The sequence below is a fragment of the Carassius carassius genome, chromosome 1 (genome assembly GCF_963082965.1).
Source record: "Carassius carassius chromosome 1, fCarCar2.1, whole genome shotgun sequence".
Lineage (NCBI taxonomy): Eukaryota > Metazoa > Chordata > Actinopteri > Cypriniformes > Cyprinidae > Carassius > Carassius carassius.
The window spans coordinates 1,280,872-1,306,437 of record NC_081755.1 but is presented as its reverse complement, the minus strand read 5'-3'; the positions used below and the strand labels follow the sequence as shown (position 1 = coordinate 1,306,437).

Genomic DNA, 25,566 nt, shown 5'->3' with positions numbered 1-25,566 from the left:
GAACTCCTCCTAGAGATTTATTCAGATCAACATCAAACTTGGTCAGTTAAATCTAAAGGCCTTTGCGAAGTTAAATTGGGAAGATCTTGAGATTTTGTTAAAGGGAGTGTCCATGGCGGCCTGACAAATTTCGATGTTTCGCCATGAAAAAGGAAGTTGCTGTAACTCAGACATACAATGTCCAATCTGCCCCAAACTTTGCATGTTAGATAAGACTTCTGCCCTTAACAGATCTACATGCCCATATTCAATTATAGTCATAGCGCCACCTGCTGGCAACAGGAAGTGACATATTTTACGCTGAGACAAACTACGGTAGCACTTTATTTTACAGTCCTGTTCCTCATGTACATACTATGTACTTATTATAGTAATTACAATAACTATGTATTAACTAGGTACTAACCCTGAACCTACCCCTAAACCTAACCCTACCCCATGTAGTTACCTTGTATTACCAGAACTTTCTTAGATAAATACACTGTAGGTACACTATAAGTACATGTTAGTACACGTACTGTAAAATAAAGTGCAACCCAAACTACTCCTAGAGATTTTTTGACATTAATGTATTTTTGTGGTCAGTCTAATCTAAAGGCCTGTGTAATGTTAAATTGTGAAGATCTTGAGTTTTCGTTAAGGGGTGTGTCCATGGCGCCGTGACAAAATTCAAAGTCTCGCCATGGGAATAAAAGATGTTATAACTCAGGCATAAAATATCCGATCTTCCCCAAACTTCACATGTGTGATAAAAGTCCTGGCCTGAACCGATCTGAAGGCCAATATTCCATCGGATGTGGCAAAATGGCTCGATAGCGCCACCTGTACACTTTCAACAGAGTGCACCTCGAGCTATGTTTCACGTACATGTACAAAAATTGGTACACACATGTAACACACCAATACCTACAAAAAAGTCTCTTGGTACGAAATCCTAATCCCAACAGGAAGTCGGTTATTTTTAATTTTCCCTGCAAAATTGGTGTTGTTTTTGCAATTTTCAGGGGTTGTACTTTAACGAACTCCTCCTAGAGATTTATTCAGATGAACACCAAACTTGGTCAGTGTAATCTAAAGCCATTTGCGATGTTAAATTGCGAAGGACTTGAGGTTTCGTTAAAGGGCGTGTCCATGGCGGCCTGACAAATTTCGATGTTTCGCCAATAAAAAGGAAGTTGCTGTAACTCAGACATACAATGTCCAATCTGCCCCAAACTTCACATGTTGGATAAGACTCTTGACCTGAACAGATCTACATGCCAATATTCAGTTATAGTCATAGCGCCACCTATTGGCAACAGGAAGTGAAATATTTTACACTGCGACAAACTACTCCTAGAAATTTTATGACATCAATGTTATTTTTGTGGTCAGTCTAATCTAAAGACCTGTGTGATGTTTAGTTGTGAAGATCTTGAGTTTTCGTTAAAAGGCGTGTCCATGGCGCCGTGACGAAGTTTGATGTGTCGCCATGGGAATAAAAGATGTTATAACTCAGGCATTTTCAGGGGTTGTACTTTAACGAACTCCTCCTAGAGATTTATTCAGATCAGCATCAAACTTGGTCAGTTAAATCTAAAGGCCTTTGCGATGTTAAATTGGGAAGATCTTGAGATTTCGTTAAAGGGAGTGTCCATGGCGGCCTGACAAATTTCGATGTTTCGCCATGAAAAAGGAAGTTGCTGTAACTCAGACATACAATGTCCAATCTGCCCCAAACTTTGCAGAAGTTGTTGTAACTCAGGCATAAAATGTTTGATCTTCCCCAAACTTCACATGTTCGATAAGAGTGCAGCCCTGAACACATCTGAAGGCCAATATTCCATTATAATGATAGCGCCACCTGCTGGCAACAGGAAGATTGGAACATATATGGAATAAACATTGATATATTCTACTTATATTTATGAGTTTAAATGCATATTTCTCACCGTTCACCTATTTACTAAAGCCAATCGCTGCCGGTGAGCCCGGGAGCGAGGGCCCGTTCATCGCTGCTTGCAGCTTTAATTATTATTATTATTCTTCTTCTCTTAGATGAATCGCATTTTTGAGGGACTAAACATGCTCGAAAAGTCATGAAACTTTGCACACACCTCAGAACTGGCGAAAATTTACGTCTGATATGGGTTTCAGAAGTGATTGTGGCAAAATGGCTCGACAGCGCCACCTATACACGTTCAACGGTGTGCGCCTCGAGCTACGTTTCACGTACATGTATGAAAATTTGTATACACATGTATCTCTCCAATACCTACAAAAAAGTCTCTTGGAGCAAAATCCGAAACCCAACAGGAAATCGGTTTTTTTAATTTTATGAGCAAATTTTGTGTCATTTTTGTCATTTCCATGCGTTGTATTTTAACGAACTCCTCCTAGAGATTAATTCAGATCAACACCAAAGTTGGTATGCCTAATCTAAAGGCCTTTGCGATGTTAAATTGCGAAGATTTTGAGTTTTCGTTAAAGGGCGTGTCCGTGGCGGCCTGGCGAATTTCGATGATTCGCCATGAAAAATTAAGTTGCTATAACTCAGATATACAATGTCCAATGTGTCCAAAACTTCACATGTTTAATAAGACTCCTGACCTGAACAGATTGACATGCCCATATTCAGTTATAGTCATAGCGCCACCTATAGGCAACAGGAAGTGACATATTTTACACTGCGACAAACTACTCCTAGAAATTTTATGACATCAATGTCTTTTTTGTGGTCAGTCTAATCTAAAGGCCTGTGCGATGTTAAATTGTGAAGATCTTGAGTTTTCGTTAAAAGGCGTGTCCATGGCGCCATGACGAAGTTCGATGTCTCGCCAAGGGAATAAAATATGTTATAACTCAAGCATAAAATGTCCGATCTTGCCCAAACTTTACATGTGTGATAAGGGTCCTGGCCTGAACAGATCTGAAAGCCAATATTCCATTGGGTGTGGCAAAATGGCTCGATAGCGCCACCTTTACACTTTCAACTGAGTGCATATACACTTTCAACAGAGTGCGCCTCAAGCTATGTTTCACGTACATGTACAAAAGTTGGTACACACATGTAACACACAAATATCTACGAAAAAGTCTTTTGGTACGAAATCCGAATCCAAACAGGAAGTCAGTTATTTAGAATGTTCTCTGCAAAATTGGTGTTGTTTTTGGCATTTTCAGGGGTTGTACTTTAACGAACTCCTCCTAGAGATTTATTCAGATCACCATCAAACTTGGTCAGTTAATTCTAAAGGCCTTTGCGAAGTTAAATTGGGAAGATCTTGAGATTTCGTTAAAGGGCGTGTCCATGGCAGCATGACAAATTTCAATGTTTCGCCATGAAAAAGGAAGCTGCTGTAATTCAGACATACAATGTCCAATCTGCCCCAAACTTCGCATGTTAGATAAGACTTCTGCCCTTAACAGATCCACATGCCCATATTCACTTATAGTCATAGCGCCACCTGCTGGCAACAGGAAGTGGCATATTTTACGCTGTGACAAAGTACTCCTAGAAATCTTTTGACATTAATGTATTTTTTGTGGTCAGTCTAATCTTAAGGCCTGTGCAATGTTAAATTATGGAGATCTTGAGTTTTTGTTAAAGGGTGTGTCCATGGCACCATGACAAAATTTGATGTCTCGTCACAGGAAAAGAAGTTGTTGTAACTCAGGCATAAAATGTCCGATCTTCCCCAAACTTCACATTTGTGATAAGAGTCCTGGCCTAAACACATCTGAAGGCCAATATTCCATTATAATGATAGCGCCACCTGCTGGCAACAGGAAGACTGGCACATATAAATGATTTTGACATATTCCACTTATATTTACGACTTTAAATGCATAAATCTCGCCGTTCGCCAATTTACTAAAGCCACTCGCTGGCGGTGAGCCCGGGTGCGAGGGCCCGTTCATCGCTGCTTGCAGCTTTAATTATTATTATTATTAGGGCCCGAGCACCGATAGTGTGAGGACCCTCTTGGAATTGCTCCGTTTATTATTATTATCATTATTATTATTATTATTATTATTATTATTAGGGCCCGAGCACCGATGGTGTGAGGACCCTCTTGGAATTGCTCCGTTTATTATTATTATTATTATTATTATTATTATTATTATTATTACCTATACACGTTCAACGGTGTGCGCCTCGAGCTACGTTTAACGTACATGTATGAAAATTGGTATACACATGTATCTCTCCAATACCTACAAAAAAGTCTCTTGGAGCAAAATCCGAAACCCAACAGGAAGTCAGTTATTTTTAATTTTATGAGCAAATTTTGTGTCATTTTTGTCATTTCCATGCGTTGTATTTTAACGAACTCCTCCTAGAGATTAGTTCAGATCAACACCAAAGTTGGTATGCCTAATCTAAAGGCCTTTGCGATGTTAAATTGCGAAGATTTTGAGTTTTCGTTAAAGGGCGTGTCCGTGGCGGCCTGGCGAATTTCGATGATTCGCCATGAAAAATGAGGTTGCTATAACTCAGACATACAATGTCCAATCTGCCCCACACTTCACATGTTAGATAAGACTTCTGCCCTTAACAGATCTACATGCCCATATTCAGTTATAGTCATAGCGCCACCTGCTGGCAACAGGAAGTGACATGTTTTACGCTGCGACAGACTACTCCTTGAAATTTTATGACATCAATGTTATTTTTGTGGTCAGTCTAATCTAAAGACCTGTGTGATGTTTAGTTGTGAAGATCTTGAGTTTTCGTTAAAAGGCGTGTCCATGGCGCCGTGACGAAGTTCGATGTGTCGCAATGGGAATAAAAGATGTTATAACTCAGGCATAAAATGTCCGATCTTGCCCAAACTTCACATGTGTGATAAGGGTCCTGGCCTGAACAGATCTGAAGGCCAATATTCCATTGGGTGTGGCAAAATGGCTCGATAGCGCCACCTATACACTTTCAACTGAGTGCATATACACTTTCAACGGAGTGCGCCTCAAGCTATGTTTCACGTACATGTACAAAAATCGGTACACACATGTAACACACCAATACCTACAAAAAAGTATCCTGGTATGAAATCCGAATCCAAACAGGAAGTCGGTTATTTAGAATTTTCTCTGCAAAATTGGCGTTGTTTTTTCCATTTTCAGGGGTTGTACTTTAACGAACTCCTCCTAGAGATTTATTCAGATCAACATCAAACTTGGCCAGTTAAAACTAAAGGCCTTTGCGATGTTAAATTGCGAAGATCTTGAGGTTTCGTTAAAGGGCGTGTCCATGGCGGCCTGACAGATTTCGATGTTTCGCCATGAAAAAGGAAGTTGCTGTAACTCAGACATACAATGTCCAATCTGCCCCAAACTTTGCATGTTAGATAAGACTTCTGCCCTTAACAGATCTACATGCCCATATTCAATTATAGTCATAGCGCCACCTGCTGGCAACAGGAAGTGACATATTTTACGCTGAGATAAACTACTCCTAGAGATTTTTTGACATTAATGTATTTTTGTGGTCAGTCTAATCTAAAGGCCTGTGTAATGTTAAATTGTGGCAATCTTGAGTTTTTGTTAAAGAGCGAGTCCATGGCAAAAATGACAAAATTTGATGTCTCGCCACAGCAAGAGAAGTTGTTGTAACTCAGGCATAAAATGTTTGATCTTCCCCAAACTTCATATGTTCGATAAGAGTGCAGCCCTGAACACATCTGAAGGCAAATATTCCATTATAATGATAGCGCCACCTGCTGGCAACAGGAAGATTGGAACATATATGGAATAAACATTGATATATTCTACTTATATTTATGAGTTTAAATGCATATTTCTCACCGTTCACCTATTTACTAAAGCCACTCGCTGCCGGTGAGCCCGGGTGCGAGGGCCCGTTCATCGCTGCTTGCAGCTTTAATTATTATTATTATTATTATTATTATTATTATTATTCTCTAAGATGAATCGCATTTTTGAGAGCCTAAACATGCTCGAAAAGTCATAAAACTTTGCACACACCTCAGAACTGGCGAAAATTTACGTCTGATATGGGTTTCAGAAGAGGGTGTGGCAAAATGGCTCGACAGCGCCACCTATACACGTTCAACAGTGTGCGCCTCGAGCTACGTTTCACGTACATGTATGAAAATTGGTATACACATGTATCTCTCCAATACCTACAAAAAAGTCTCTTGGAGCAAAATCCGAAACCCAACAGGAAGTCAGTTATTTTTAATTTTATGAGCAAATTTTGTGTCATTTTTGTCATTTCCATGCGTTGTATTTTAACGAACTCCTCCTAGAGATTAATTCAGATCAACACCAAAGTTGGTATGCCTAATCTAAAGGCCTTTGCGATGTTAAATTGCGAAGATTTTGAGTTTTCGTTAAAGGGCGTGTCCGTGGCGGCCTGGCGAATTTCGATGATTCGCCATGAAAAATGAAGTTGCTATAACTCAGACATACAATGTCCAATGTGTCCAAAACTTCACAGGTTTAATAAGACTCCTGACCTGAACAGATTGACATGCCCATATTCAGTTATAGTCATAGCGCCACCTATAGGCAACAGGAAGTGACATATTTTACACTGCGACTAACTACTCCTAGAAATTTTATGACATCAATGTCTTTATTGTGGTCAGTCTAATCTAAAGGCCTGTGCGATGTTAAATTGTGAAGATCTTGAGTTTTCGTTAAAAGGCGTGTCCATGGCGCCATGACGAAGTTCGATGTCTCGCCAAGGGAATAAAATATGTTATAACTCAGGCATAAAATGTCCGATCTTCCCCAAACTTCACATGTGTGATAAGAGTCCTGGCCTGAACACATCTGTAGGCCAATATTCCATCGGGTGTGGCAAAATGGCTCGATAGCGCCACCTATACACATTCAACATAGCGCGCCTCAAGCTCCGTTTCAAGTACATGTACAAAAATTGGTACACACATGTAACACACCAGTACCTACAAAAAAGTCTCTTGGTACGAAATCCTAATCCCAACAGGAAGTCGGTTATTTTGAAATTTCCCTGCAAAATTGGCGTTGTTTTTGCCATTTTCAGGGGTTGTACTTTAACGAACTCCTCCTAGAGATTTATTCGGATGAACACCAAACTTGGTCAGTGTAATCTAAAGCCATTTGCGATGTTAAATTGCGAAGGACTTGAGGTTTCGTTAAACTACTCCTAGAAATTTTATGACATCAATGTTATTTTTGTGGTCAGTCTAATCTAAAGACCTCTGTGATGTTTAGTTGTGAAGATCTTGAGTTTTCGTTAAAAGGCGTGTCCATGGCGCCGTGACGAAGTTTGATGTGTCGCCATGGGAATAAAAGATGTTATAACTCAGGCATAAAATGTCCGATCTTGCCCAAACTTCACATGTGTGATAAGGGTCCTGGCCTGAACAGATCTGAAGGCCAATATTTTATTGGGTGTGGCAAAATGGCTCGATAGCGCCACCTATACACTTTCAACTGAGTGCATATACACTTTCAACGGAGTGCGCCTCAAGCTATGTTTCATGTACATGTACAAAAATCGGTACACACATGTAACACACCAATATCTACGAAAAAGTCTCTTGGTACGAAATCCGAATCGAGAGTTTCAGAGATTTGGGCTTGATTTTACTAAAAGATAACTTGTGTAGTGCAATGTTGAATGAGAGCAAGATTGGGTGACCAAGTTAATAGGAATTTTGATTCAAAAGCCATATTCATTTTACAATAGGAATGGAACTAGTTACTTAAATATTTAAATGAAATTATTATATTTAACTTACTCTGTTCGTCTAACACTGCATATTTTCTTTCCTTCCTCTCTTTTTCCAGCAGGATACACTATCACTGGACTGATTTTGGAGCAGGAATGTTGACCATCTGAATTGCCGCATATCTCTGTGCATTTGGATGTCACTGGTGTCAAAGCATTTCCACTCAACTCCCCGCCATCATCTTTGTCGGCTTCTTGGCTCCCTGTCGTAGTGGGAGAAGGACCAGGATGTAGCGCTGAGATGTGTTTCTGACTGTTACACTCCAGTCATTTAAGTGTCGCTCTGCAGTCTTTTGCAGTATGCTGTACTGACCCACAACATCTGAAACAAATACGGTTCTCCTTCAGGAATGATTTTCTTTTGTCAATATGCCTAGCTATGAAGCTCCTGCTTTTTTTTAGCAGGTGGGGCTTTTTATGAATGAGACATAGCTTATTAAGACTTTCCATAATCTTCTCACCAGAGCTACACTGGATTGTCATAGAATCTTGTGGAACATCTGTTTTGTGTACAGTCACAGAAGCTCTGTTGCCACTTCTTGGTGCAGTCACTTTAAGAGACAATGCATCCGATTTCTTTCTCAACAGTTTACATTCACTTAGGAGGTAATCGACCGCTAAGACAGGTACAACATAATATTTTATGCATTTGTCCGTTCAATAGCAAGAAGAAGCAAAACTCAATTTGGTGTTGAAGGGCTTAGACGTGGCTCTCTGTGTGCACAGAACACAGCGCACTGATGCTGAATTAAGCTTTTCATCTCTTTTTGTGTTTGTATGTTTATGTTTTTGTTCACTCAGGTGCAGATGGAGAACTCAGTTCAGTGTTTGAGCTCTGTCCACAGCCGTGGGTCCCTATAATCATCACCACCTTTCACCAGTGACGACCCTGCTTTTGTCACTACAACTAGACAGAACAAATGTAACACACTAAAATATCTCACCATCGCTTCTGCAATTAAGAGGTGCTGCCTCTGAAATAATAAAAGAAAAAGAATACATATATATATATATATATATATATATATATATATATATATATATATTAAAAATTTTAATAATCAGATTACAATTTTATGTCTAAATCCAAACTAACACTCTGTGGGATTTGAGGTAAACTGCATAAATTAAAAACTGGGCCACATACACTTCACAACAATTTCCTGAAGCATCCAGAGCAAAAGAGCAGAACAAATGTAACACACTAAAAGACAGCATCAATATCTTACCATTGCTTGTGCCATTAAGAGGTGTTGCCTCTGAAATAATCAAAGAAAAATTATATGTGTGTGTGTGTGTGTGTGTGTGTGTGTGTGTGTGTGTGTATTAAAAATTGTAATAATCAGATTACAATTTGATGTCTAAATCCAAACTAACAGTCAGTGGGATTTGAGGTAAACCACATGAATAGAAAACTGGGCCACATACACTTCACAACAATTACCTGAAGCATCCAGAGCAAAGAGCAGAAAGAAAGACAGACAAAGAGGCCAGACTGCCATTGTTCCTGAAATCAACCAGTACTACTGCACACCTGACAAAACATGAAGACAGAACAGTTTTTATTCATTATTAACCTGTTCTCAATGTCCACATTCCAATATTGCCAGCTGTACAAGAGCCCTGTGCGTCACTATGGAAAGGATATATATATATAAGCATTTCAAATGATCCACTGACTCAAGCCACACTTTTATGAAACAGTAAAGTGTAAAGTTTTGAGCAGCTGAAAAACCTCACCCTCTATGAAGTTAGTCACGTCCAAGTACTCTGTAGCTCTCTGCAGAACAACAAATGCTTGACTCTTCAAAACCAGATCATGACTCCCCTCTTTTTATTTGGTTCATACACAGAGGAGACTGCTGTCTGATTGGTTCCTGTCTCCAAAACCCACAACAAATCCTTATCTTAAACCTAATCCCACACAGGAAAACCAGGAGAGTTATGATAAGAAATGAGATTTCAACACCACACATTACATAACCTAAAAATCAATACAAACATTACTTGACTTGGTTATTTTATAACATTGTGTTAATAATGACTCTCTAGTGTTGTGGATTTTGTCAAATTTGACATTTCATTTGGTCACTGTCACTATGTTTATAGGCATTATTCACAGCTATAGCAAGAATGGAAAGGGGTTTTGTCTGTAATTCTACATTGAGATCAGAAGAGAGATGAAGAACATACATCACGTGGGGAGTACATATTCACGTTGTGCTGTGGGGCTCCTTGAGCTCATCAAAACTATCCATTAGTTCCTCAAATGTTCATTTCCGTTACCTAATAGATTGGTGAGTTTTATTCTGTCGAAGGAAAAAAACTGAAATTCAGGATTCTATTTATATTCTATATCTTGGAATTTTCTTATGCCTCTGTAATAACTGGACAACATACATACATACTGATAGAAAATAGTGATTGAGAAAAACATTTTCACTTTGCTGTCCACAATGAATGCCAAGACAGTGCAAAACTATATACACACATACGTAAAGAATAATTGACGACGGGCCGTTGAATTATTATAAAAATAATTATATATGAAAAAATATAAATTTAGACTATGTATATCTAAATACGTGAGTATAGAGTAGGAATATAGAATGTGAAAAATAGATAACACACACCTGGTCACAAATTCGACACACCTGTCACATACTCACACACACAGCTGTTCCCCTTTGTCACGGACAATATATTCTCCACTCTCACACCACTCTGTCTGGCTGGATTAATGTTAATTGTGATTTGTAAGTGTTCATGTATACTGGTGTCTGCATTTTGGCTGCGTCTGCTCTTGTCCCTGTGATTTGTTTCTGTTTTGTTTTTGGCCTTGTTGGCCTTTTTTGTTCTCATTAAAAGATAATTTCTCTGCATTTGCACCCAGACCCTGTTTCCTTCACGGTTCCGTCTCTACCGCGCCGTGACCATATCCTCCTCATACTTAATCATTAGTAATACCTAAAATCAGAGGAAATTATAGGTGACTGACCCTGATGTAGAACCTAACACTGATTGTGAGCCTAAACTTCACAAAAGCTATAAACTGTTTCTTCATATCTGATTGGTTAATCACAGTGTGGTTCCAGGGTCAACAAAGTTCTGCCGGAAGCTTCAGCATAGGCAACTGCTTCAAACATTCAGACAGGTTTTTTTTATATCAATGTTCAAGGTTCATTTGCAAACTTGACTCATCTAGTTAGTTTTAACAATGCATCATGCTCAAACATGAGCAATGTTGAATCACTGTCTACATGACCCAGTTTATCACGCTTATATTGAAATCCTCCTACTTTTTTCTTTGAAAAATTCGGTTACACTTTATTTTACGGTTATATCTATTAGTTGCTAATTAGCATGTATATTACTAGAATATTAGCCATGTATTAGTGCTAATTAAGCACATATTAATGCCTAATTCTACATCCCCTAATCCTACCCTAATCCTACTAATTAGCAGAAAATTAAGAGTTTATTGAGAGAAAAGCCATAGCTATTAGTAATAAGCAACTAATAGATGTAACCGTAAAATAAAGTGTTAACAAAAATGTATATGATAGTTTTATGCAGTTTATGCAGTTATTGATTTATTTATACTACATTTTTCAAGGCACACTGCTCCCCGGGTACCACAGGAAAAAATATAAATATAAATATAAAGTAGATTTAAGACAGATTAATTTCTTTATTTTATGTGCAAAATTCACAGTTTATCCACAAGCAAAACTGGCTTAAATCTCCTTTGTATTCCTATTTTTCTTGCTGAATTTAACTCTCATCCCTGAGGCTTATGAATAACAACAACAAATGCAGTTGTTTGATACATTATTATTACATGAATATCATGATTAATCAAATATATTTGAGCCTTTTTCCTAAGTATATAATCTCATACTATGATGTAACTCCCAACCCTACCTAGTACAGTTCTCTTACGAGAGTTCTCTCGTACTGTGTCTTAGCTAAGACGCTACAGGAAAAATCTCTTTTCACGAAACACTGAAGCAAAAAATTATCCTTAATTTTGAATTATTGTAAAGCGCATTTGCAGCAGCACACAGCCATAGGCGAGACGGCTCGCTCGCTCATTGGCTGCTCTGCGGCAACTGCACAAGCCTATCGAGCGCAGGCTGATGCAACATCAGACCTCCATGCCACTTCCCGCCGAAACGGGTGTGGCCTAGCCCTATAAAGGGAGCTCGAAAAGGCTGACTCACCTGATTTTTCATCTCTTCAGCAAAGCTCACGCATCGCTGGATCATGAGAGGAAGCAAGCGCCGTCCATAGCATCTCAGCGGGACGAGCCATTCCTGAAGCCGCTGGCCTACGCCGCCTTCCACTGCCGTTCCTGCTGCGCGTTCCGGCACCTATATCCTTTTTTGTATCCTCGTGTGTGTTCGCCCTGCGACACACACTTGTAAAAGAGCTGCGTCTTTTTAAAGATGCCCTCGTGCGGCTTGTGCAGAGCCCCGCTCAGCGAAGGAGACCGTCACGTCATCTGCGTCTCCTGCCTGGGTGAGGATCATGCAGCGCTCGGGCTCGCTGACGGCGCGCGCCCTCACTGCGAGCTACTGCCGATGGTGACTCTGAGGACTCACCTGGCATTCTTCTCCGAGCCTGCATTTCCCGCTGCGACACAGCGCCGTAAAAAGCGCCACTCCCAGCGAATTACGGAATCGTCTCCAGCTCTTCCGAGCTCGCCGGTTCTCCCTGCTTCACCGGCCTCCCCTGCATCGCTTCCCGATGGTCAGCACCCGCTGTCTGCTGCCGCGTCTTCCGAGGAAGTAGAACTCAGGGCCGCGTCGGGGGAAGAGGACACGTGCTCTCTGCTAGCTTCGGGCAGTGAGAGTTGGGCGAGCTCCGGGGATCTTGCGCCTTCTGCTCAGAAGCCCAGCAGACGGGCTGATATCGAGAAGGAGCTGATGCGAGTGCTCACGCTGGCCGCGGCGAGCCTTGGCCTCGAGTGGTCTGTACCAGCGCCCCCTCTCTCGTTCCCGGCTGGATGGTAGCTTTCTTCCAGATGAGCGTACTTCTCCTAGCTCAAAGCCCGCCCCGTTTCTTCCTGAGCTTCATGAAGAAGTGGCGAAAGCTTGGAATGCTCCATACTCGCCAGCATTTTCCACACTGGATGATGCTAAAAACAGAGGCTACCAGTCACTTCCGCCGGTGGAACAGGCTATAGCGACGCACCTTTGCCCGCCCTCTGCTGGACGGCGGACGAAAGCGGCGTTGCCATCGAAAGCCTGCTGCATGACGTCATCTCTGCTCGCGCGGATCTTTTCTGCTGCTGGGCAGTCTGCGTTACACACCATGACCATGCTGCAGATTTTCCAGGGTGATCTCCTCTGGTGACCTGAAGCTATCTGTCTCGCGGATTTGAGGAGTGCTTCTGATCTCTCTCTCCGCGCTACTAAGTCTGCTGCACAGGCCATGGGACGGGTTATGGCTTCCGCTACTGTGGCTGAGAGACATCCATGGCTGACGCTATCAGACATGGCAGAGTCTGAGCGCGCTGCGTTCCTCGACGCCCCGCTGACTCCCGCTGGCATCTTCGGATCGTCTGTCAACCAGTTTGTTGAGAGATTCGTCGAGGACCAGAAAGCTTCGCAAGCTTTCAAACACTTATTGCCGAAGCTCTCCGGTTCTGCAGCGAGTCATGCTAGACCGTACCCGCAAAGCTCTCAGCCACGCCCCCCGCCTCCTGCTGCTTCATCGCTACAGCGTAAGCAACGTAGCTCGAGACCCCGTTCTCGCTCTACCAGCCGTCGCCCCACGCCGTGGGAAGCACGGCAGAGGATTACGGTGAGGCCGGAAGCCCCGAAGTCATCCTAGCACTTCTAGGAAAGCGCCGGTGTACGAGTTTCGCTGTGGCCGAGCTCTCACCCAAGCGCTCTGCTGTTTCAGTTCCAGGAATTGTGACTGTCTCAGCGTTTTCTGCAACGCGCAAGCCTGCACAGTTGCCCGCTTGCCTGCACACAAAAGCCGTTATCATGGCTACCCAGATATTTCCCGAAAAGAGTGTAATTTCTGGTGTCCCGGCCACGGCCGATGGTGCTATAAATGTAGTGACGATGCCCACTGCTCAGTGCCCATCTCCGCATATAAGCACAGCCCTTCACACAGGGCTTGCGCCCATAAAATCGACTCAGATCGACTGGCGCACTACACAGTAAACGTGCCCACTCCTACGTGCCCACAAACACTATGTCACACACGGCGTGTGGTTTCTGTAAAAACGAAACCCGTGCACGTGCGCTCTGCCCAGGCATACAGCGAGTCGAAAGCAGTAAATGTGCACGCTTACAGCCCACAGTTACTCACAGACAGTACGAGTCCCACAGGACCCGCTCAGCCCTCCCTCACTCGGTTAGGCACCGTGGCGGAGTCGAGGAAGAGCGATCTGCCCGCTGTGATCAGTGCGCTCCCAGCCTCAAACGTCACAGGCATAACGCCCATGTTACAGCACACCGAAGCGCCGCCGTTGCCCAGCCAACAGAGCGCGCTTCGCATCCAACCCTTAGCCATTCATGCAGATACATGGTCAGCGCTTCCAGGGGTTTCGGATTGGGTGCTAGACATTATAAAGAGAGGCTACTCGCTACAGTTTTTTCGACGCCCTCCGCGCTGTTTAGCGCGCGTCGAAACTACGGTCAAAACAGAAGTAGCACACCTACTTCGGGCCGAAATATCAAAACTGTTGAGCAAAGGGGCTGTGGAGCCTGTATCTCAAGCTCAAAGCGAAGGGGGGCTGTACAGCAGATACTTCTGGCTCAATCACGATCAGAGCTCGTGGAACACGGGGCCATTTTACTCGATCACCTCGAGAAACTCTGTCTCAGTGTCAACTGGACGAAGAGTTCGCTGAACCCCAGTCAGACGATACTGTTTTTGGGTATACCTCTGGACTCACGCTCCATGATGGCGCGGCTGTCGCCACAGCGCGCGTTTGGCATTCAGCGCGCAGCGAGCTCTCTCCGCTGCGGCGCGACCTTCTCGCTCAGAGAATTTCAGAAGATGCTAGGTCTCATGGCCTCAGCATCTCCAGTTCTTCAGTTGGGCCTGCTCCGCATGCGCCCCTTGCAGTTCTGGCCGAAAGCGCGGGTACCGTGCGAAGCGTGGATATCCGGTCAGTTGCGTCTCAAGGTCAATCAGAGCTGTGTTACAGCCCTGAAACCCTGGACAGCAAACGACTGGTACCAATCAGGTGTAAGCCTGGGGACTTCCCTCCACTCCCCGAATCAAGGGCCGCCACGTCTTAGTCCGTTCGGACAACATGTCTGTGGTGTCCTATATAAATTGCCAGGGCGGTCTCAGGTCCCGAAACCTGTACAGGTTGGCAGAACGCCTCCTGGTTTGGGCTCAGCGCAACTTGTGCTCGCTGAGAGCAGTTCATGTGCCTGGGCTACAGAATCTGGGTCCGGACAGACTGTCCAGAAACAACATTCCCACAAGCGAATGGTCTCTACACCCACGGACAGTCCAGCTGTTGTGGGAAAGATTTGGCAGGGCGGAAGTGGACCTCTTCGCGTCCCACGAAAACGCTCACTGCCCCGCGTTCTTTTCCAAGAACGAAAGTGCGCTGTCACAGAGGTGGCCGTGCTGCCCGCTCTATGCTTCCCCACCGTCTCCCTCCTTCCGCAGGTGATAGAACGGGTGAGGGAAACGAGATGCTCAGTGCTGCTTGTAGCACCACTTTGGAAGAACCAACCATGGTTTCCAGATTTGATGCAGTTAGAAGACACTGCCCCGTGGCCAGTGCCGTTGAGGAGGGACCTCCTCTCGCAGGCCAGGGGCTCGATTTGGCACCCTCAACCGGAGTTGTGGTCCCTCCATGTGTGGGCGCTCAACGGTTACCCGCTGATCTCTCAGTGGGAGTGCTAAATACTATCACTCAGGCTAGAGCTCCATCGACTCGACGGCTGTATGCCTCGAAGTGGTCAGTATTCTCCAGCTGGTGCACAGCTCGGGGACGTTCACCCCTTAGTTGTGAGGTGACGGAGGTTCTCTCCTTCCTACAGGAGCTGTTGGATAAGGGCAGAGCCCCCTCCACGCTCAAAGTTTATGTGGCGGCTATCGCAGCGTTTTCTGAGACAACGCTCGGTCAGTCAATAGGAAGGAATGATTTGGTCATCCGCTTCCTTAGAGGAGCTAGGAGGCTGAATCCTCCCAGACCTCCGTCAGTCCTGTTGATGTAACACTCAAAAAATCTTAACTTAACGAAATCTTAAACTTAAACATTAAGATGAACAGTATTTATAAATGCTGACTAATATATATATATATATATATATATATATATATATATATATATATATATATCGTTCTAATATGATGATTCATTATCAAAGTTGGAAACAGTTCTGCTGCTTAATATTTTTTCAGAACATGTGATAGTTTTTTAGGATACTTTGATGAATAAAAAGTAAAAAAAAAAAAGAAGCTATGTTTTTAAAATATAAATATTTTGTAATAACAATATACACTACTGGTCAGTAATTTTGGGTCAGTATTTTTTTTTCTTTTTTTAAATAAAATCAATACTTTTATTCAGCAAGGATGTGTTAAATTGATAAAAAGTGATAGTAAAGAAAATATATTATTAGAATATATATTATTAGAATTTCTTTTTTTATTTTGAATAAATGCAGTTCTTTTTAACCCTTTATTCATCAAATATATTAGACAGCAGAACTGTTTCCAACACTCATAATAAATCAGAATATTAGAATGATTTCTAAATGATCATGTGATAGACTGGATGTGTGGAAGATTTTTATTGGTCAATATGTAAACTAATCAGGCATAATCAATGTGAATCTAGCCATCTATGTATGAAGTTATTCTACTGTTATAATCCTGCATTTGACTGTATGTAGAGGCCTGCGTGAGAATGGAATGTGCAGAGAGTGCAGGGGGATAGTATATGGTGCATCTGCACACTCTATTTGGACATTAGACAAAATATATGATCAGACCTCCTTGGTGCAGACATTACCAAAATACAGCATATAGTAAAGTTGGACACACTGTTTTGACATAAGACAAAATATATGATTAGGCCTCCTCGTTTCACTTAGAATAAATTCTACATCCCAAAAGCAAGCTGGAGACACAGCTATAAAAGGTAAAAGAGTTGATAAACAGAATCATATGTATGAAATGTATTGAACATGGGCACGCCTTCAGAAGCACTGTATAAAATAGAGAACCGACACAGACTCGACAGACTGTTCTGCACAGCTTTCTCGGTTTTATTTTCTCTTGAGAATAAAATCTTTCTTCTGGAAACAGAACCCTGAGACAGTGTGATTCCTCAGATCCATGGCCGAGGAAAATACACTACAGATGTTACATGTGACACTGAAGGCTGGAGTAATAATGCTGAAAATTCAGCTTTGCATCACAGGAATAAATTATAATTTTGTTTAAGTATATTTATTTATTTAAATTGTAATAATATTTCACAATATTACTGTTTTTCTGTATTTTTGATCAAATAAATGCAGGCTTGATGATTGATGATTCAACAAGAGCAGGAGAACATTTGTGGGAAAATTAGGCTGTTTCTGTGTCTGCTCTCCATGAGCACCATTACCTGTAAAACATTTCATATCTCATGTTGTTAGCTTTCCATTTCATGCTAAAATTCATTTCATATGTTTATAAAGTGACAGTAAGTGACCTAAGCTGCATCCGAATATATATACACTAAGTAGACATCGAAAACGCCTTGCGGTATAAAGTGCATTTGCAGCTTTTGACCGCTGAGTGGCGCTTTAACCACAAGTTATCAAACAAGCGCATCAAAGCACATTTTCGCTAATAGACGTCAGTTTTGCATCACTGATGTGTTACATTTGACTGCTTCAGTCACTGAAAATTTGAGAAAAAAACTATAGTTTAAATATTTAATATATTTAATATTTAATATTCACAGATGAAAGTTTGGTATTTATGAAGTCATGTGCATTTCTTAGAATGAATTCAAGCAGGATAAATGTCAAGCCTGTGCCTGAGCCTGTGCTTATATTTTCTAAGCTTCATGGTATTAAACCATATTTTAGATTTGACACATTTAAAAGGTGTGCAGTATTATTTATATTATATTAATAATGCGTTATATTATTCAAAAGAAATTCTGGTTTACTTTGCTTCGGAGCATTAAAAGTGGTAGCCTATTTTAGGGGGGTAGGCTACATGGATTAATATGCAAAATGTCAACATTTTAATATATGATGCCTATATTTTAATTTATATTTTAAATATAAATATATTTTTTTCCTTTAATAAAACATCATGCATTTTTGTTATTCGTTACCTGTCCTTTATTTTGACATAACTTATTGGGAAAAAGACATTTGTCTGTAAACTGATTAAGAAATTGTTGCATGTTTAAATGTGAAGCACTGTATAATTTCGTTCCCATTATTTAGGCCTAATTTGCCTAAAACAATAAATGAATAAAATTAAACCAGCACGATTAAATCTTTGAAACTCTAAAGAATTAATAAAACGTCCTCAAGATTAAACTCAAGTTCTCTCATTATAATCAACAACATTCACACGATGTAAAAAAAAAAGCTTTAGTAATTGACAACTTAAGTGATTTTAAAGGGAACCTTCTTTACTTGCTTTTAAAGTAGGGTAATATCATATGGCCTAAAAAAAATCCCAGTTTTTTTTTTTTTATTTAGAAAAAAAAAAAATCTGATTTATGATTTAAACTAATTTTTAAATCAATATTCAAATGACGAAGAAATTTTTCAAAACAAGTTTTAATATAGTTCTTTATCATTCATTTAGCAGTCAAATTTAACAAAATTTAATAACTGCAACAAGATGATTTAAAAAAACAGTACTGTTATACCTAAATGCTGGAAAGACCTTTATTTTTAATTTTTATTTTTTTTAATACTAGCCCATCATGCATCTAACCATCCACTCAGCTTTAAGAGCTGTTCAGATTTAAACTGCCAGCTCCGCAGTGAGTCAGTGTCATGGACGGAGGACCTGTTAATATATTTTCTAGTTTATATTTCCATCTCGTTATGCCACTGGTTTAGAGATTTTTTTTTTTAGAACTTGTTTGTAAAAAGAGCAGAAACTTTCTGTGTGTCTACAGTGGACGCGAAAGTTGTCATCTGTGCCCCACAGCGAAAAGTGTGTCTAAACTTGATGACATCACACTATAGTGTCAAATCATCTGAACACAGTGTCAGAACATTTCATCATAAACAGAACGAGCATCAGTTCACTGATGGGGATCGTGTCCAGTGTATCCATCACTGGGTTCTGCTGTCTTTTGTTGGATCATTCCACTTGTGTCCGGTGTAGATCTGGCATGCGTTTTTTATTGTTTTATTTTACAGCCCTGCTTGTTTTAATGTTTTTATTAAATATCTGTATTGACTGCATGGTCATATTATCAAATTATTTACTGCCATGCGACCTACAAAAGTAAAGCTTGGCGAGTCGATGAACGAGCATTGCTTCAGGTTGATTTTTGGCGGATGTGCTGTGCTTGTGCAGCCGCGGTAGTCTTCATTTCATCGGGTGAAACATCTCTCTCACTCGCAGCAGAGTCTGTGAGCAGCAACAACTTCCCCTCCCCCTGAAAATTTTGTTTGTGATGAAAATAACATCTTTGTCAGTTATTTTATCTAAACAGATCAATTAACTTCTTCAAGATTTCAAAATCAGATAGCATGCTGATAATGTAGTAGCACTGTAAGATTACAATTGTTTGAAGACAGTATTGCAAAAGCGATTAACTCTTAACATCCCGCTCGCCTCTTGCAGTCATTATAACCTTCTGATCAAGCTAAATATGTTTAACATGAATTCTTGCTGAATATGCAGTTATATGGCTGTTTGCATGAATTGTAGGCTACTCGTGATGGAGCGCTCTTGGAGCAGGTGAAAACCACTGGCTTTTGGCATGAATTTTACTCGTTATAAGAAGCTCATATTCAAGTGTTTGTGCAAAAATTATTAATGTGCATTAATGACAGGGAGGCGCCGTCTCATCACTTTAATTTTTACATGATAATGAATGTATAATTTTTTAATTAACATAATATCGTGGTGTCTCACATACATTAAAAATATATCTACAGAAAGCTTTAAATGTTTTTAAATTAAAACGAATAGTGTAATGTGTGAATGTTGCTTTTCTTTCATCGGAGAGAGCCAGCACTGTGAATATAACCAAAACAACAGTCCTATATAAACCGGTTTAGCAAGTGAAAGCCTCATAAGACACTGTCCATATGAAAGAGCAATTCACACCTTTATCTCGACCCCCACAAGCCATGCATAACCCAAAACCCAACCCCCTCCACCTGAACAGAATTCGGTCTGTGTTTTGGCTCTGAGGAACGGTGTGTTACTGGGCTGAAACATGCCTGCACTCAGCAGCACTACTCTTTGTATTCATAATTTTCTCGCAGCCCATATTATTATTTTCACAAGACCATTATGATAATAACAAATCATCAATTAATAATTAATCATTATTTTACAAAAATCATTGTTATTTGTGATCGTGGATGTTTGCGGAAGGCTTTAAGACCGAGCGGAATCCTCTGTTCCCGCCTCACAGCGCGCGGGTCTCCGAGGCTTCACTGTCTGCGGTTTGACTTTACTGAATCAGATTGAGGCTAATACAACTTATTGATCATGAGACCAACATTTAGCAAGGCAGGAAAATATTCATTCTAACGGAAGGAAGATGTATTTCACTGAGCTAATGCTGTTAGAGAGAGAGAGAAAGAGAGAGAGAGAGAGAGAGAAAGAGAGAGAGAGAGAGAGAGAGAGAGACGAGTCTAGGGCTATTCTTAAACTTGGAGCTCATTATATTGAAGTACAAATCCAAACACCAGAAACGTTATGCATTTTATTTATTCACATGCTGTATGGTTGAAATAATATTTTAGTTCACAACTTTAAGTTCCGTTGTTTAAAAAGAATTGCTTTATTGGCTAATGTTTCATAAGCCTTTAGTTGTTATGCTCTAATATCCATGCCATTATTAATTTCACAGTATTTTTACCACCTAAATGACTAATCTTTAAAGTCACAATTCTATAATGGTCAAAGGAGTTTATAAGTAAAAAAAAGTTCTAAATTATTATGATAATTCAATTTTTTAAAATGAACAACTCCTGTATAAAATGGGACAGCAACCTTTATATCAGTGGTTCTCAACCTTTTTTTCCAGCGGGCCGCACTGTGGTCTAAGTGCAAGTCGCATATAATTTACATATTACGTCAGCAATACAAACCAACCTGATTTATAATATTATAGCCTAACTATTATTATATATAATCTATTACATTCATTGAAATAAACAATTCTACTCCCCATAAATAAAACACCTGATGCTGTCGGGAGCTGACCAATTTTGTGAGATTCAGCTTGAAAGGAGTAACAGCACAAAGAAGTTGCGATTGTAACGCCTGTGTTATACTTTCCGCATGAACAATCCGGATGCAGACACGGCCAGCGCGGACGCAGACTTCTTCAATTTATACTTGGCCAGTTCTGCAATTGCACAGAATTATTGCACATCTCACTGTCTTTATATTCTTTTACTGACGGATTGCACAGGTTCGAGTAGCAATGAGCTTCTTCACTCTGCCTGCACATGTGCAATTTTGCTTTTGAAGTCTACCGACCACGCGCACATGTCCACGCGGTCGTCTGCTCAGAGCCTCGGCACACACTCTCCAATGACGATTTTTACGTCACGCCTACCTAGTGGTCCATAGCGGACTCGCGGACGCCGAAAGATTGACAGAGGCTTTAAGATGCAGGCTTGCATGACCTGACGCGCAACATTTCAGAAAATGTGCGTTCACAAATGGCATATGTGTCCACTTGCAGATTATTAAATAGCAATTCTATTTAATTAGTTTTTTTTTTAATTTGTGCAATATTGTTAAAGGAAACACATCCACTGTACTCCGCACAGTCAGCAGAGTCCATTCATGTAAGTTTTATCACATAATACTGTGAAATTTGCATAGGAAAAAAGTTGGATTTTGGTTAATGTCATATGTGGTGCATGTTCACCAAAATGTCACAAAGTTTGCCAAGCTGTAACTCCCCCAAAACGGGGCCAAACGTCACCAAACTCGGGTCAGAGTAAGACCTACAGAAGGCCTAACGGACACCGCTTGCCCCCATCCATAACACCCCGGGGGGGCGGAGTTATGGCCCCCCATATTTTTGCTAGTCAAATGGAAGGAAGAGACCTAGAGTCTTGAAACTTCGTGACTTGATAGCCCTCGAAGGGCCCTCTCTGAAGCCACTTCCCCCTAGTCGATAGACCCCCGGGGGCCAGAGATACGGACCTGCAAATGCAAAAACTCTCAAAATTTGACCGGCCATAACTCACTCAAAAAGAGGGAAAAAAAAAACAATCTCTTGGCAAAATTAGACCGTGGGGACCTCTATCCGACACCCCCGGTAGGCTGAGATACGGTGCCCCAAATTTTGTGTCCATCAAATATGAATAAATGGCAAGTGGGATATGTGTCCACGTGAGGTTTAACAAATAGCAATTCTATTAAATTTGATTTAATTAAATATATGCAATATTGTTGATCAAAAAGCCTGCACTGTACTCAGTCAACTCAGCAGAGTCCATTAATGTAAGATTTATCCCATAATAATGTAGAATTTCCATAGAAAAAAAGTTGGATTTGTTGGAAAAAGTTGGAAGCTCCGAGGAATAAATTTTTTAAAGTTTTATGCCGTAATACTGTAAAATTTGCATAGAAATAAAAGTTGGATTTTGGTTAATTTCATCACGTGGTGCATGTCCACCCGCATTTTATTTGATCCCCATTCAAGTATATGGCAAGTGGGACTTAGAAACGTCCCAGAGGCCTGAAATTCGGATTGGTGGGTCCAGGGACCGCCCCAAGTGAGCTGCCGATAGTGCGAGGCCCTAAGGCGAGGGAAAAATTTGGAACCTCCTGCACAAAATCTCTCCCTCAGCCCTCTCTGACTCTTACATGATCAGAGCCTTTTGAGAGATTTCAGTGTGCCGGACGGGTATTTTTTTTTCTTGGTCCTACAGCTTCATGCTTCGGGGACATGTGAGAGGGGCCCCTGAGATGCGAGAATCTCGAACCATCGTCTCCGAAGGGTGGATGTCCCATCCCAGATGTAAATGCATACCGGTTTGTTGGACACATGCTCCCTTTTTTGACCCTTTGACCCCTAAGGAAGGTCGTAGGGCCACCAGACTTTTCCGCCTGGTCGAGGGGGTCCCCATAAGGCAAACATACCAAATTCAACCCGATCGGACCCGGGCGAGCCGTGTCCACGAAACCGTTAGGCCGAACACATTCAAGTAAATGGCATTGGGGATTTTTTTAGAAACGTCCTAGGGGCCCGAAATTCGGAACCGTGGCTCCTGAGGGCCCCTAGAGTGTGCTGTCAAAAGCGTGGGGCCCTAGTGCGATGCACTTTTGTTCCTCAGGTCCTACGACTACGTTCTTCGGGGCCCTGGGTGAGGGGCCCCTGAGATGCAAGAATCTCAAATCTGGGGGCCCTAAGACTTGTCGTCTCCGAACTGTGGACGTCCCACCTCCAATCAAAACGCGTACCGGTTTGGTGGATGTGCGCTCCCTTCTGTGACCCTTTGACCCCTAAAGAAGGTCGTAGGGCCACCAGACTTCGATGCCCGTTCGAGGGGGTCCCCCTGAGACAAATATCCAAAATTCAGCCCGATCGGACCCTTGCGAGCCGTGTCCACGAACCCGCTAGGCCGAAAACATTCAAGTATATGGCAGGTGGGACTTTTTTAGAAAAGACCCAGGGGCCCGAAATTCGGATCGGTGGGTCCAGGGGCCGCCCCGGGTGAGCTGCCGAAAGCGTGGGCCCTAAGGCGAGGGAAAATTTCGGAGCCTCCTGCACAAATCTCTCCCTCGGCCCTCTCTAATTCTTACATGATCAGAACCTTTTGAGAGATTTCAGTGTGCCGGACGGGGTTTTTTTTTTCAAGGTCCTACAGCTTTGTACTCACTACCACATTCTTTGCATTGTTTTTGGCGATATGGCTTGTAGAAGAACAGCAACGGTAACACACAGAATGCTCTTTCAGTAAATGCATCCTCTCTTGTAGAGATTTCTCTCTGAACCCTCTGCATCTTCTTAAAGGATGAGGTTTTCCATGAATTGGACAAATCTGATTTGGACTAACTGATATCTTTTTCTGTTCAGATTGTACTTTAGTTGAGGTACTAACTTGAGTCTTGTGAACTGATATTGGAATTTGTCTTTGTTTCTTAAATCTTTCTCCTTTCTCATATTTCATATGAGGAAATGTACTAAAACGGGGATATGTACGTGCCTTTGCTTCTGAGCGGACAAAATTCGCAAACACTGAGAAAGGTGGGAAAGCAACATGATGCTCTTCTTTATATTTAGATCCAAACAACATCCATTTTTCTTGAATATTTGTCAGACAGATTTAGTGGATCTTAAAGGCACAGCTGAAGATGTGCACTCTGTCAGCACACGTTCCTCAAAAACATCCAGACGTTCTTCAAGGGCATCCAGTTGCCACTCAAGTGCCAGCATAGCTGTTTTCAAGGCACGAGCAAAAGCGGAAGCCGCACAAGCCAGAGCAGCATACGCTAAAAAAGAACATAATACACTCCAAACAGCGGCAAGTACCACACTTCCTGACCATGCTGAAGAGGCGGTGCCATCTCTGCATGCTCATTTTTTAGCAAGTTGCCCATAAATTCCAGGAAATGAGCTTTCATTTGTTGTCGCTTGTTAAGAGTGTGTCTCAGTGCAAGAAGGGGGCATTATTTGGGCCATTCATTTGTTTGCACACTTTGTGCACTTGAAGGATGTCTCTGCCCAGTAATAGAAGAATCTCTGCTTCAGAGTCAAGAGGTGGTATTTCCTGTGCTATGTGTCTCAAGTGGCTGTTGATGGAATGCTGCATCAGGAGTTGGAATCTCTGTACGATTGTTTGGAATCTGATTGCATTCTAAAAGAGAAGAGAGAGGTAGACGTATCTTCCCATTAGTGGATTCCACAGTGAAATCAGAAATTCTTCTACCTGCTGTCTCTAGAAGGCCTGCACAGGTTTTTAATGTATAGGGCAATGGACTTGTTTTGATGTTGAAGATGTCAAATAAATCTTTTCTAACCAAAGATCGATTGCTTTGCTCATCTAGGATGGTGTACATCTTCTTTGCTTTCTATTTGTGTACAGCTGGACATAGGGAAGTTTCTCAACAATAGGGTTCACTCCCTTAGAAGTTTCCAAATATGCCAGACCTGGTAAGTATCCCTCAAGCTTGGCAGCTTTTTGTTCAGAGAGGATGTCTCCTAAATTTCGAAGGTTTTGTGGGTCTTTGTTATTCTTGGAAAGTTTTCCAGTTTAGCAAAAAGAGCATGTTCAATTGGTCTGGAGAACCATATATTTCCTCAAGTCTCTGCCATGTAATTATCAGTGCAGCTGCTGGGCTTCTGATATGAACAGCTTTCAGTCTCCTTGCATGCTCGGAAAATTCTTTACCCAGGTATTTAATCAAGAGATCTAGTTCTTCTGCAGGTGAAAGACCCAGACCAGAAATTGCACCCTGGATAGATGATTTGCATGACCAGTAATTAATGGGCTTATCATCAAAATAAGTAAGCCCTGCTGACACAAGCTGTGTACCAGCTAGATTCTTTGCGAGGTCATAGGTAATGGACAAGGAACCTCCTTTACCAGAAGGTCCACTCTTTATTTTGTAGCGACAAGGAGAAGCCTGCGTTTTGGTGGCATCTTGAAACATGTCTACACTAAAGTCCATGTTTTGTG

The 25,566-nt window shown here is 41.5% G+C and overlaps 1 protein-coding gene across 1 annotated transcript in view; it reads right to left on the bottom strand.

The window, feature by feature from the left end:
- The window catches only part of LOC132139496 (galactose-specific lectin nattectin-like), a 137,796-nt gene extending 128,192 nt beyond the window's left edge, over positions 1–9,604 (bottom strand). Inside the window, exons 1-3 of the mRNA XM_059547890.1 lie at positions 9,464–9,604; positions 9,168–9,257; positions 8,953–8,982 (exon numbers count right to left, since the gene is read on the bottom strand). Of these exons, the coding sequence (XP_059403873.1) occupies positions 8,953–8,982; positions 9,168–9,225 (88 nt within the window). The 5' untranslated portion in view covers positions 9,226–9,257; positions 9,464–9,604. The remainder of the gene's footprint in view (positions 1–8,952; positions 8,983–9,167; positions 9,258–9,463) is intronic.
- Between the last annotated feature and the right edge of the window lie 15,962 nt (positions 9,605–25,566).